The sequence below is a fragment of the Gymnogyps californianus genome, chromosome 4 (assembly GCF_018139145.2).
Source record: "Gymnogyps californianus isolate 813 chromosome 4, ASM1813914v2, whole genome shotgun sequence".
NCBI lineage: Eukaryota > Metazoa > Chordata > Aves > Accipitriformes > Cathartidae > Gymnogyps > Gymnogyps californianus.
In genome coordinates this window covers 59364252-59379479 of record NC_059474.1, presented here as the reverse complement: position 1 = coordinate 59379479, position 15228 = coordinate 59364252, and the positions used below count along the sequence as shown (strand labels likewise).

Here is a 15228-nt window from a genome sequence, read left to right as displayed (position 1 = left end):
TAATACTCAATGCAGAAGTTAATTATTCTATGAGCTACTGCTGTGCTATAGTAAATGGTACTAAAAAGACAGCCCTTGTTCTATAAAACATCCCTGTCATTTTACCAGCAGGCAGAATGCCTCCAATTTAACTAATAAGATTTGACAAATATATCAGCAGCTTCTTCATAGGGTTTAAAAAAAAAAAAAAAAAACCAAACCCAAACCGTCAAGTGACCAAATCATTTTTATAGATATTTATTGCAACTTTCAAAACTATAGCGGTCAAAAATATCCAGTTTCTATAGAGTAACTAAATGTTCGTATCAGCTTTGAAAGGGCAATTCTAATATATACAAAACCAAAGTCAGTCCTTGTCATTGATTTCCTGGATTGGGAGCCTCAGGTGCAGAGGTTGGCGCAGACGCCTCAGGGATTCTTCTGCCTGCCAGTGCAAGAAAGAGAGAGTTCATCCTTCTGCAGCCCTCCGCTTTCTCCTCTTTTACACATCCATCATCCTTCCTTTCTCAGAAGGCATTGGTCTTACGCAAGAAACCAAACTAAGCAAATGGAGGACGCTGAACATTTACAGACCTGCTCAGGTCATTCAGCCAGCTTCTCTCTAGAGAGAAGCATGTGCCCTGCCCATCCACCCACTCCCCCCAGGTATTATTCTCCTGAAATTACAATTACAAAATTCATATTCACAGGCTACTGAAAAAGCATCAAACTCTAGTCTTATGTCAAATGTGGCTCATGAAATGATACCCTGAACCATGGGTCTTGAACTAAAATTAGGCATAGTTTCAATTTTCTTTTATGAGACATTGAACACAGGGCTGGCGAGATGGGATGGGGGAGTAAGAATCGAGGAGTGAGAGATCTGCTACACTTTTTCATGAAGACCACAAAGTTTCTCCTAGGTCCACACACCACTTTTTCCATCCCGTCGCTCATATTCTGTAAATCTAAGCCTTTTACCTAAGGAATAGAATTAAGATGTCAAATTCTGAACTCTGCAAGACAGTCTCCTTCCAAGGAAGGGAGGAGATTGTGTTACCACAGCAGTGCAGCAAACATACTGTCTCCAAAAACAATGCAGGTATTCTATTAAAATGGCCAAAAATGATTAGAGTATGCAAAAAATGGATGTGTAGGGCTGATAAAGTGACTTATTTGTTTTAAATTAAATTCATGAAGGTCTTCCTTTCTGATGACTTACTGAAGTAGTTTATACGTCAATGGCAAACATTGTATGGTTATTTCAACAGCTGAAACTGGCTGATAAGCAATACACTCTTTTGAATGTAAGTAGCAACCTTGACGTCAGTTTTCTGTTAGCTGAGAGTTTACTAAAAAGTCTTAAGCCAGAGGCTACATCATTATTTAAGGACTGTATTTAAATACCTCTGCTAGGTCTTCTTTGAGCTTGTTATATCGTTCCACATTAAAATGCTGTTTTTTGGATTTCCGATAGAAGTAGTGGAGGAACTGCCTGTCTTTAGCATCAGGGTAAATGTAGTCCTGGTGAAGAAAGCAGGGCACATATTTGGGGTTAGCAAGAAAACTGGGTAGAGGTCAGAAGATTATCTGTACAAATGAGTTTTCAATAGAAATTCAGCCTGTTTCAGGGAGATTTATCTAGTTCAACACACACATATGTTCTGTTAAGAGGCTACATATGATGTTAATGCCCTTATAGGTCGTAAGTGCCTTTTAGACACGGTAGGAATAATTTCTATCGCATCTAAAGGAATTTTCAATTATAATCAAGACATAGTGTGATCTTCATGACTGGAGCCACCTGAGTCAATGGACACTACTTCCAAGGAGTCAGAGAAAGTTCAGGTACTATTTCCTAAAGAGTTATTTGAAAGTTTCAGGCAATGGCACCGCAGCTGTTCAAAAAAGCCAAGTAGTAATCTCTTTATCTACTGCTATACAAAAAGTAGGAATGCCTTAGCCCTTCTTAAAAATCAGTGAGGAGGAGTAAAACTCGCATTCAGAGCCAGCTCTTCATAAAAACAGGCACGTCTCCCCTTTTCACTAAAGGAACCCGATGTCTCACGAGGTCTATAGGTCCATTGGTATTATGGAAGTAAGCGTTGGTTACTCTTCCACATTCCTCCATAACAAAAAGACTTTTGCATCACAGAAAGTTCAACATCAAGATGTCCACTTTGGGAGTAAAGTACAGAGCTAAAACAGGAAAACGAAACATTTCTCAAAGTCTTACAGGATTTCAGGACAAGTCTGTATTGTGCAGCTCAGCTAAGATCTGTTTTTTTGTTGCTCAGCAAGCTTTTTTTCTTCTAAACAATGCCTGTCTCCTGCTCCATTTCAGCTGTCCTAGATTTACCTCCATTCATTCAAAGTCAAGGAAAAGCAGTCAGATTATGAAGAACAAAGCAGTAACATTTTTTCAGGCACTAAATTAAGTATATTTCAATAACGCAATTGCCAGAGTTCCAAACACTTTGGTACCCTGCACTGTTCATACATAAACTCCAGCAAATAAAAGCTTGCTTCCGTAAGGCAGCATTCACAAACTGGCACACCACTACTAGTTGCTCTCCCTTTACAGCAATGAGTAAGGTGCCATTTACTACTCAAAGTGATCTACAAAAATTTAAAATAAAAGAAGAGACTTCTTTCATCACTTTTCATTTCCTAGGTTATGAAATCTTACAGATAGTAGTTATGCTCAGTAGCTGGTCTGCAGTTCATGTGTAACAGTACCTGGCTTGATTTTGCATAATGTAACATTCGTATCCAGCCCCATCAGGGATCAAGCAAGTCCCTGTCTGATGGCAAGGCTACTTACTGAATGATATTTTCATCAGAGTCCAAACATTGTGATTTCAGAGACAGTTTTCCTCCTTTACAATACTCCAGACATTTACAAAACGAGGACTTACCTGTTTAGTAAGAACAAAGTAGGCATAGAAAGCCATGGCACTCCCGTAAGTGATGAAATATGTGACCGGCTCCATGATGTCCCATGAATAGACCCACCACGTGAGCCACGCCAATGCTCCCCCTTGTGTTGACATCAGAGCTAAGCCAACCCATAGAAGCCTGGAGGTCTTTGCATCTACACTGTCCGTGATTCTGGCCTTCATCTAAGGAAGAGAAATATAGAAACCTGTTCAAGCAAACAGGAGTGCTCCTCTGATGAGCAGCTCCTCAACTATGTTTTCTCCTGCTGGGCTAGATACTTTTTCAGGATGTTTTACTGACTCCTCTTACCGACTTTGCTGAGAAAGAAAAGGACTGAAATCCAAGGGCAACCAGATCTCCTGGCTGTTGTGCACCAAGAAATCCTGCTTTTAATCTCCCCTTCCCACTACTAGGGATTTATGTCTACTGGATTTCCATTTATCATTCAAGGCAGCTCTGGTTAACGCTGAGGCTGGTCCTCACAAAGCATGTCTGAAGCCAAGGAAAAGTCTGTCCACTTTGTCAGGCTCTTTCTGGCTTCCTCCCCTCATGCTGGGTTAGCTTAGCCTACCCTAGATCAACATTCATACCTTCCCTTCTTGGATTCTAGCAACCGTTAATCCAAACAATTTGCCTTGCTGCCTTGATGATACAGAAAACCCTAGCCTAAGCCACAGATGACTTCTACCTCACTATTGTTTTTTCTGTAATGGGTATTCACAACTCATACAGCAACAAGTGACTAAGTGGACTTTCAATCCCAATACTAGCCATGCTGAGGCTTGCTCATGACAGCTTTCTCCAGGTGTTGTGGTTTCTACCCAGGGAATGTGCATAGCAGGAGGGAAAAGAACTGAACTGAAAATAATTTGAATTATATTTGAATTGACCCTTGTTTACATAGCAAACAAAACAGACACACCCTAGCCATTCATGCCGATTTTCTTCTATCACAGGACTTACTCTTGATGAAAGGAAATGTTTTTGAGTTTAAAAAAAAAAAAAAAAAAAAAAAAAAAAGAGGAACCCCACTTTCCAACCTGTTCAAGAGGCAGCAGCTCTTCTTTCAGATGATCCAGTTTCTGTAGCAATTCTCTCTCTTTCCTGATCTGGTGATCTTCTAAATGTAGAGCCACAAACAGTCTGTGAACCAAGGATTTGATATCTTCCATTTCAGTAGCATGCTCACTACTCAGCTTATCTGAAAAGAAAATGTTTGTCATATAAAACATTTCAAGAACCCATCCTTCTTCATTCTCTCCCCACCTCCAACCCCAAAAAGCAGGACCATACAATGGTAAAAAAAACAAAGATAAATTCCTTTCTCCAGACAGGTGCCAGTTTTCTGAGATTTCCCATGCCTTTCACTAGGTGGAGTGAGATAATCAGTTATTAAGCATTGCTCTTACCTTTTACAGGAGGTGACACACTGTATGCTGTGTTGTTGATAACAAGTTTAAAGTCATTCATCAATAAGACCTCCATTAAGGTTGCATCAGAGACCTTGCTACCATCTGCAGAAGAAAGATTTAAGTTCTAAATCATTTATCATAAGGAATCTTAAACATTAGCCAATATCCCTTTGGAAAAGTGCTAGAGTTCTTAATAATGTTTGGAAGGGAACTGTACTTTTAGTAAATCTAGTAACTGATACTAAACAGTAAGGAGGAACACATCAACACAGAGTGTGTGCCTGAATGCCTTCTCTAGCAGTGTCATTTGGACTTGTCATTACTATGAGCAGACCTGCATTTTCTTGTGTTATGATTATGACTAGAATCGACCCATTGGGAAGGGGAGGGCAGAAGAAAAAGAAGTCTTGCACAAAACAGCAACAAATTGCAACATAAAGATCTGCATTTTTGTTTCTCCATCCACACACAAGTTTGCATCTTCACTAGGACAAAAGGTTTTGGGAAATTAAAAGACCTCATCTTCAGTTATAGCTTTATGTCTTTCCTTAAACAGGCTCTTCTAGTCAAAAGGAGCAATTCTTGTCAGTAGCTGTGTTCAGATTTTTATTAATGGTACTTGAAATTGCTCTGTTTCACTATTAGTTGTGGCTGGGAGTTAAGAAGTAGATAGCTACGCTGTCCCGTACAAGGCAGACCAGGAGTCACAGAGGCATTAGTCTAAAAAGCTCTGGAGAACCCTTTTCTACTTTTCTTTTTTATGCAAAAATTTACACGAATGCTACCCCATCAGCAACGCAGAGAACAAGCTGAGGAAAAAAAAAAAAAAAGTCATACCTATTTTCAATGACTTAAAATCAGAGACAAGGGGGCAACTGTGACACATCAGGAAAGCTGGTTGAAGATTTTATCCTGCTTTTACATTTGTTCCTTCTTTTCATTCCCCCTCTACCATTTTTCTTTGCCAAAGGCCCTTTCACCCAAAAGGCAGTATTTGTGTCTGCCTAGCGCTTAGAAGAGATTTGCCACTGGTAGATGGACCACAACTTCAATATATGAAAAGGCCCTCATCCAACAGCACGGACACACTGCAGCCCTTCCCAGGGCATTCTCAACACAGCAGACCTTGCAAGATTAGTACTCTGGCAACATTTCTGATTTCTTGATAACAGGAAAAATAGCTGCATCCAAATAAGAAATGGATCCTTTCCTATTTTACATTCAATACACAAGGGCAGACGTAATCTAAAACCTCTGCTGAAATGTAAAAGATCTGTTTTGTCCCATCTCTGCTTTTTGTTTCCCCTGTTTGAAGGGGCCTGAAGTTTGTAAATAACCTCTTTTCTTTAGTATATTACTACTCTTCCTGCCTGCCAGCTTTCATATCTCCTCCTCATTTCACCGTCCACCGTACCTCACTGCAGCTAGGAGGCAAAGGAACACATCACATCTCGCAGGGAGCTGAAGACACCAAAAAGGAGCTCCTGGAGTCATTAGCAATAATATATAACAGTGGATCCCCGGAGCTCTCACTGGCCCAAGTCCAGCAGATCCCAGAGCCACCCCGTAAAAACAGCCCCCGCAGGGGGTTCAGATGGCCCAAAAACCCCCGGAGCCAAACACCATTGCTGCTGGACACATGGCTGTGGCATGAGGGGTTCAACAGCCACAGAGCGGCTGCTCCACGGTACCTGTTTGACCTGGTCTTCATTTCCTATACATAAAAAGAGCATCTTCCCCTGCCCCTGCCCCTGCCAAGGGGTGGGCAGTGGCAGAAAACAGCAGCTTTACTCTGGAGATGAATAATGATCAGGCTACAAAATATGAAGATTTTTGTATGTAAATATTTGTCACAGTGCTACTGCCCCAGCTCCTCCATCTGTCCCCATATGGCCACTACAGAAAGGCACTGTAGACAACCCCACACCTGCAATTATTTATTTACTGGAACTCTGTCCTCGGGCCCCATCTGCTGAGGCTGAAACTACTGAACTCTGCGAGCTAACGCACCAGCTGGCTCCCCGATCCACTCTGTGTGGGTAGCAAAGCAAACCTGGAAGGCTATCACTTTCAATCCAAAATCTGAAATTTTAATGTGCCCATCCACTCATTTCTTTTTTTCTTTTTTTTTACAGTGTAATAGAACATCAAAGCTCATTTGCATGTAAATTATTAAGGTGACATTTAAGCAAAAAATGCTTTTCAAAAGAAGTGCCAGACAGGCTCTTTGTTCTGGATGTGATACAACACCGATTTATTAACCTGTCCAACCTTTTATTAACTGAAAAGCAGAAAAGTTTGGGGAGAAGGGAGGTGTTTTATTTTAGAAAATTCCCCACAGACTTTCAGCAAAAGGCTACTTTCCTTCCTGTACCTAAGCACAAGTGTTCAAATGTGGACAAAGGGCCATTTTTTGTCTACAGAAGTTTTGCAGGACCAAAACTGAATCCACAGAAAATGAAAGTGAGTCATCATACACAGCACTAATACTTTCAATTAAGCTTCAGTTTCATTTAATGGCTAAATGACACAAAAGAAGTATCTGCACTAAATCAAGGCTTCATAATTTTTCTTTAATAATAAATGTTTAAATTCAACTCTCAGTACTTGACCAATAGTTTTTCTTTACCGTATCAGTTTCCTAATAAATTAAACATCTAAGCTGTTCTCTAATACTACAGTTGCCCAGCACTGGAAAAATACAGCGCAGAGAACTGTTTTAACAGTCATTGTTTTTATTAAAGTGGACAATGTTGCTATCCCAAAGTCGGGTCGGGGGTGGCGGGGGGGTTAAACAAATGAGAGGAAGTGAAAACGGCCCAAATTCCTTTCCACTTTGGAACCTGCTGCCCGTCCATGCCAAAAATGCCAGAACTGTAGGTTTCTTAGAAGTTACCTTATGCTTCACAAGTGACCGATGTTTGCACTGAAGCAGAATGAGTAGTTAGCTTTTGCTGACACACCACAGAAGAATGTGATTCAGCAGTGAATCACAAGTACTTCTGTCATGGACGTCTCTGCAGGATAGCAGAGTAACCTCTGAGGTTACCGTGAGTAACTCAGAGGTTAACTATTTGCTGGCGCACGTTCTTGGCAAGCCCTGCCTCACCCCAGTAAGAAATCCTTTTTAGTGAAAACTTCCATGTTACGGGGAAGGTCAGCTGCTAACAATGACCATTTGTTACAGTAGCTTCTGAAGATACAAGAGTCTCTTAGAAAATTCTCTTGAAAAAGATAATTTTGTACCTTTGCTGCCTAGCAGCCACAGCATTAAAAAAAACCCCAAACCAATGCCAAAGTTCCTCTGTACACGAAACTCATGCACACACTGAGATCCACACAGATCACATCTCCATTGCTCTAGAGGATATAAATATATTGCTCTATGGGGTATTTTCCTGTTTTACTAAATGTGCTCTCAAAGGCCACTAAAGCAGCTTCTCCTAGATCTGTGGCTTCCTGATCTTCTATGAGCATCAATCTATTTTCAGTTCCTTTAAAAGTCCCTGCAGCCCTCTTCAATATCAACCAGGAAGAAAGGGAATGTTATGAATGCACCCAGCTATGAAACTTTGGACCAACTTTCCTTGACCCCATCCTTTCTTCTGTTTATGTGTTACCTGATGGAAAATAAATCTTTCTATAGGGATGTAGCTATCCTTTTTTTTCTTTTCCTTATTTCTTTCTTTTTAGGGAGGTGAGAGGGGAAGGGAAGAAATAGATGCTTTTAGTTAGCCAAATTCAAGTACCTATTCTACCAGACTCAGACAAGAAAGCTACATCTCAGTTCTACTTTGAGATTGAGTCCTTCTCTAGGACAAGGACAGGGGTTGCAAGACTCTTCAGAATTGCTGTGGAAAAACTACAAAGCACTGCCAAAATACAAATCAAGTTGTCTTGCAAATAAAATTGAAAACCAGTTTAACTAACTGGATGTTAGCTTTTATCAACAGGCAGACCAAAGAGATAAAACACATGAAAATGGTGAGCAGAGCTTGAGAAAATTACCTGAAGACTTGGGACAATGGAATAAACAGTATGCTACAAGGATGAAAGACCACATCAATGCTAACATATCAGTATAGCTTTTTCCTTTCAATCCAGGGGCCCCGAAGTACTGTACTCCAGCCAATGAATGAAACCTCCCCAAAGTCGCAAAAAGCTGCCCTTTATCATTGCACACATTATCTGGTTGCTTAGCTCTTAGTAAGTTTTCCATATGAGTTCAAGTTTGTAATAAGGCAGACAGATTCTTCCAGCTCCGGGTAACACTGAACAACTGGCAGACATCACATTCAAGAGCCTGACTGGTTGTTTTTAAGAATGATCATGGAGGACAAGGAAAGAAAAAGAAATCAAGGAAACCAGAAGAGAGACATTTATTTAAAGACAGCATCACAAAGAAAAGCTACCTGAAAAAGATAATAGAGGACACTACTAGGGTATAAGGAAGGTTACAGTAATATGTCCAATTCTGCATTTTTAATCAGCCTTTCCAAGAGGACTCAGATATTAAATTTGAAACACCAATAAACCCCAAAAGCATTCAAGAGCTACCCCAACAGCAACAATGCTAAACCTGATGGAGGACTGAACTCGTGCTTCAGGAAAGAAGTACAGTCCATTTGAAAAGGAATGTATTCATTTTGAGGAATGACAGAAATGTAAGATACCTGTTGCAAAGACTTCCGCCCTCTCAATTCCTTTGTCTTCTCTCTGCACATCCTGCAGGAATGCCCCTACGGTGGTCACCGTTGGCTTAATAGTGAACTGACAGCGTTCGCTTCTTGTGGGCAGTGTAAGAGTTATCACGGGAAGACCATGTCTGTAATTAATAGTTACTTCTGGGGGGGAAAGAAAACTAAGTGAAAAAGTCATATCGTAATTTGTAGTTTAATTTAAAAGCTGTTTTTAAAACACAGGATGAATAAAGAAAACCACACAAAACATTCTAGATTTCCTTAATGAATATAGTACTTCTATTTCGGGGCGGGGGGGGGGAGGGAGAGAGAGAGAGAGAAAACATGCAGCTAACGTCATCTCACCCTACTCCCACAAAATAAATTAAAAGCTTGTTGACATTGATGGGACACGGGGAAACCTGCTGGGAAAGCTTACCATCAGGTGGCACCAGCGTGCTGTAAGGTGCTCCTTCCCAGCCCCTCCAAGCTCCGGTGTGCCTCCACAGCCGCACCTGCAGCACGGACACAGGGAGCTTGCTTTAGAAAGGTTAGGATGCAAAATTTACCTGGTCAAAGGCAGTACCCAGCCTGTCACTATGATCTGCTTCTGTGTGATCTGACAGCAGAAGTGTCTGTCTGAAGAAAAACCCCTCGCTTAGCAATTTCTATGTAAAATACAGAACCATCCTTACAGAAAGCACAAACGTTGCCAAAGGTGTTAAGGTATTGCCCATAGCTAAACTTTTTGTCTAGCGTGGTTTAAATAACTCAAGGAAAAAGGGGAAGGGGAAGGAAAGAAAGGAAAAAAAATTGCAGTGTTTCTGAAGTGCTTCATGCAACTCTTACAATAAGCCCTCTCCTCTCCCCCAAAAAACAGCTGCTTGAAAAATGTCTACATTGTAGTGCCTGAAGGCAAAAGTGTTCTGCAGCAGTTCAGAGTCCACAGTGTAACTTAAAACAGTGGGCATAGTTTCAGTGAAGTCTTTTACTGCTGAATCATAAACAGAATGGCACTCTTAATAATCTCAAATAAAATATAAGTGACTTGAGGTCACTCCCCTTTGCTTCATAATTATATACCATATACCAGAAGTTAACTGTTGACATTCATAGTGTTAAAAGACAACAACAATGCAGCTTGCCAAAGTATGGAAGATTTTTTATTTTTTAAATATGAATGGCTGTTTCAACTCCAGCTGAGATGCTGCTGCAACTAACAGCACCACCAGCCTCTGGTACCACATCGAAGGAGGCACACCCAGATGCAGTAAGTCTCCCCTACACCCTGGGACAGGGATGACAGCAGGTTTTTGAACCTGCATGGTTGCGCTCCCAAGCCCGTCCCTTCCAGAGACATTGGTGAGAACCATCAAGACACTTCAACAGGGCCATGTCAAAACAGAAGACAAACTGCTCTGATTAGACCCGTGTACTTAAAGCCGTCCAGCCACACTGTGGAAGATGCAACTACTCCGACACAAAACTCCTCTGCTTCTACAGCTAGTCCCCCTGCACAAGGAGAGGAACAATTTTATTGCAGTGACTCCCAAAAAACAGGCATTACTGCTATAAACTAAGGGTAACAGACAGAAGTAGGAAGGGAAATCACATTCCTGACTAAGCTGCTTACAAAAATTGTGCGTGGGCTGGACCAAGGCCTGGGGTTTGAAATATGATAGTTGGGGGAAGTGGAAAACGATGTGGGGAGAGATGACAAGGACCTATTCTCCCTCTGGTGAGCTTTATAGCTCATCTTTCTGATGGCTAAAACATTTCAGAGTCTGCAAGCTAATCTTCGACAAGGCAGGAAAGGAAAGCTACAAATGCAAGAGGCCTCTGCCCATTCAATATGCCAAGCACTGCTCACCACGTTCATGTGATTTACTTGTTTTTAAAGAATCACAAGCCTGACCGTTTGGATAGGAATATGCTATTAGGTTAAATAAAGAATTCATCTGTAAAATGAATCTGTGTGTTTCAAAGATGCTGACCTTGCCCTAGCTTTCTATCTGGAACAAGCACTTTTCAGGATTCAAAGAAAATAAAATAAATAATTCTGGGAGTTTCCAACACTAAGAAATTTGTGTATTGTAATCTTCAGGCATCAAAGGCAGTCAGAAACCTAGACTAAATGACAAAACACCTTAAACACAAGAGTATTGTTTAAAAAAAGGTAGATGCTAGGAGTGCAGGAATGCTGAACAGCCACCCAGAGCTAGGACACATGCGGTAACTTGTCTGTTTCTCCAGCAAAGCAAGAGACTTTCCCTGGAGCAGAGCAGGACAGACAGCCCAGCTCACCACTTCTCACCCCATCTACAGGGGGCACCTACATCCGCAAAACTTTCAGTAACATACAGCCTAGCAGAAGGGAGACAACATTCAACACGTGATCTGTTTTTCCACAAAAGACCCTGAAACACATCGATTAGAACAGTACATGGTAATACTCAATAGCCTTGAATATAACAACTGTATTGTTTCTTCAGAGGGATATATTTAAGGAAGTAATTTTTTACAGACACTTGGTATGTAACTTTGCAATCAATATCTAGATATCTATCATCCAACACACCCCAGGCACTGAACTGCACCCAGCCTGTATTTGAAGGTTACTTTATTTCTTTTGTTGTGAATTTGGGTATCTACTTTACTTATGGAGGAAACAATGCATTCAACAATTAATACATATTAAAATATTTAGATATATTAAGTTAAAAATATTTATTATATTAAATTACATTTATTGAAATAAGATCTTTAAGGTATTTCATTCTATTATTCTTTAGGACTTTGACATTACCATTCATGATCCATTGAAAGAATCTCTATATACTGAAGCTTTTTTCTTTTTTTAGATTGTCTGTTAATGCAGCCTACCCATTAAAATCACCTGCAAAGAATATGTGAAGTATAAGAAAAGCAAAAGCCACTGAGCCATGGAGCTGAACCTAGTTCCAAACAATGAACTCTTTCTATACAAGCTCTAGGTTGATTAATTGGGAAGCATGAAGGGCTGAGTTAACTTTCTCCCTTTCTCCCTGTGTTTCCAGATTTAAATCTCCAGTTTCAATGAAGTTATTAAACCATTAGCTCGTGCCCTACAGCCAAATCACTGTGCTCCTTTTGAGGTGCTTGGAATGACCCCTACCCTACCACTGGAAAAGAAATTAAGTCAGCAACCACCGCAGCTAAAAGGAAAACTTGAACTACGGGACCAAACCAACAAGACTGCCCTCACAGTAACATCAGTGAGAGCTGGAATAGGAGGAATGTAACCTGAATTAACTGCATCACAACTTTAACTTTGAGATACTGTAAGGAACACAGCATACTACTAACTCTTTTATGTGCCAGTACACGCACCTCGGCTAATTCATCTAACCACACAAAGGCTAAAGAAAGCTATTCTACATCTTTCTGCAACTCGAACACACATATGGCACGACACGCATCTGGCTAAAACACCTCTAATGCAATCACAACTATGTTCAGGAATCAGGCCAAAGGCTTGTGAACAGCACTGAGCTGTGAAACACCCTATTTCCCTCAGCTATATTTGCTTCCTCACGCAGAACACCTGGGAGCAGCAGTCAGCCACAGTGCACTACATCTCTTGACTCAGTTCAAGGCATGGACTCTGGGAGTGAAAACTCAGGAGAATTTAAGGTACAGTGTTAATTGTGATAAAAATAATCCAATATATTCTGTTAAAAAATACCAGTTCATGTAAAACAGAAAATATATATCCAGTTTAAAGAAGTACTTCCTCTGTTAAAGGTACCTCAGGTCTCTAACAGCAGAGAAGTTGCCGCTGTTGAAGTCAGAGTGGAAATTTCAATGATCTCGTTTACAGCACAGCTTTAGGGGCTAATGCAGCAGCATAACTGAGCTGGAAAACTAAGCAGCCAGACATGAGGAGTGGGAGAGTTAGGAATAGCAATACTGCATTTCTCACTTTTGAGAGTGGCAAATGACCGAACCTACCTACATTGCAGTTTCTGGACAGCAGTTAGCTGTTCCAAATAAGCAATCTCTTATGATGTTGAGTGACTGTTCCCGCAAACTTAAGCTCAAATTTATGTGTGACCAGTTATGTGTAAGAAAATGGTATCATCATCAGTATATGAGGTGACATCAAAGGCTCTGATCTTCCTCAGCACTGCATATGCAAATAGAAACCTGATCAGGAACCATAACTTCTGTTGTGTGGAAAATTGTAATGTGGGTGGGAAGGGAGAGAGCAAGAAATAAAACTATTTTTCTCAGGAAAAAGTGACCTTGAAAAAGCAATTCGACAAAAAGATGTCATTAGGAGACTTTCTGAGAGCACGGAACTACTGTCTTTGACACTTAGTTGATTTATTTCATTTTGACTTGCCATACCAAAATGTTGTAAAAAATCTGAATCAAAATGCAGCTAGCCAACAATCACATATTTGAAACTGTTTGTATTTGCTTATATACATCTCAGAAGATTTGGTAGTTTTGGTTTGTTATTTCAACAGCAAAAATAATGCTCCTTGAACATTCAAGTCGCCATTAATTTGCATTTATTAGTAGAAAGCTATTCATCTCAACCAAAAAACATAGTCAGCTCAACTCCATCTGCCCTCTTCTTGAAGTGCCATGCAACACTACAACTGAAGTATTATATTCCTCTAGCATGAGATGCTGTCGAGAATGCCTCAAGTCAAACTCATAAGCAGCCTTCACAAAGAATTATTACTGCAGACTATTACTATGAATGCTGTGGTCTCCCATATTCTCATTTCCTTCTCTCTAAGGCAATGGTAAGAATCTGAAATAGAAAAGCACAATAATAAAAAGCACTACTCCACTAAGCGTAAGCTTTTTACTCTTAATTACACTGCAGCAAAACACACTCTAATTAAAACGTATCTTGCAGTGTGCTTTTCAATAGTAATATAGTGTTACAGTCTTTCCCTCGGCAGAAGAGGAGAGCTCAGTTATCTCCCAGAGTCCTTGTCCAACACCTGGTACAGCTCCCTCCACACAGCTGCTGGAGAATGACTGGGGGAAGGGAACAGAAGGGAGAAAAATCATGGGGGAAACTGGCAGTTGCAATGCCTAAAAATGAATTTTAGGGCCTCTCTTTCTAAGTGTCACTAGATGAGCCAACATCCCCAATATGCATTGTTCTCCCCACGCACTGACCTTGCCCAGCCTGTGAAGGAGAGGGCAAGACAAGTCACCTCTCTAGATGCTGCTTGCTTGCCTGGAGCAGGAGGAAAATGAGGGCAGGTATGTGTTAGCCACTGTTCAGTGACAGCACGTACTTACGTATAAATAGCTATTAATATTTTCCATATTGACTTATATGTTTTTCTAGCTCTAATAAACACACCTAGAAGTTCTCTGCATATGAATGATGTCAGCTCCTGGCTGATTCTCCAAGGGAAACAAACCAAGCAATTAATAAATTATGGAGTAACAATATGCAATGTCAGAATAAACTATCTACAAACATTTCAGAAGGTTTAAAACCAAGGGAAAGGAGGAAAAAAAAACAGGTGCTGTCACAGTCTACTGAGTTTGCAGATCTTGCACAACCAAGATTACCAAAAATGAATCAGTATTCAGACCAAGTTTACAATAACTACACATAAGGTATTTCCCTTTTTAAAATGAGTCACCAAGGCCATTTTGGAGATATCTGCTGTTAAATTTCTGTGCTGTTTTTATAAGCAATCCCACATGAGTAGGAAAATAGGACATCAGGAGCCCTAACAACCACCTACAATCATCTTACAAGTGCCCATTTGAGCTATAGAAACACATTCTCTCTCAGTAACTTTTCAGTAATTTGTCTTTGCTTACACTGAAAAGATTTTCATTGTTTCTCCACTAGTCCTAGAACCGATTTAGATGATCATGCAACAACAGCCTCAATACAAACAGCAGCTTCAAGGCACATCGCTCAGATTTAGCAACATCTTCTAGAGCCCAACTTTAAACAAACAAAACCCCTGCAACAGACACATCACTCATTCTGCTATAATACCCCTATACCTAGTAACAGTTTCAGCCAGGGAAGATACTTCTGACACTTGGGAGCATTCAGGATAATTTCTCTTTCCTAAAGGAAAAAAAAAAAAAAAAAAAAAAGACGACAGATTTTCTTATTTTCCTGAGACATAGCCTTCCTGTCTCAATACGGACCATGCAGTGAATACCTTCTCCCAGCTGCTCCA

At 40.5% G+C, this 15228-nt stretch overlaps 1 protein-coding gene across 2 annotated transcripts in view; it reads right to left on the bottom strand.

The window, feature by feature from the left end:
* Window positions 1-221: 221 nt before the first annotated feature.
* The window catches only part of MCUB (mitochondrial calcium uniporter dominant negative subunit beta), a 55574-nt gene continuing 40567 nt past the window's right edge, over window positions 222-15228 (bottom strand). For both annotated transcript variants that reach the window (XM_050895797.1, XM_050895798.1), the window contains 7 exons: window positions 9450-9525; window positions 9005-9175; window positions 4329-4433; window positions 3960-4120; window positions 2898-3101; window positions 1387-1503; window positions 222-424 (listed from right to left, as the gene is read on the bottom strand). In XM_050895797.1, coding sequence (XP_050751754.1) covers window positions 347-424; window positions 1387-1503; window positions 2898-3101; window positions 3960-4120; window positions 4329-4433; window positions 9005-9175; window positions 9450-9525 — 912 coding nt within the window. In that variant the 3' untranslated portion in view covers window positions 222-346. The remainder of the gene's footprint in view (window positions 425-1386; window positions 1504-2897; window positions 3102-3959; window positions 4121-4328; window positions 4434-9004; window positions 9176-9449; window positions 9526-15228) is intronic.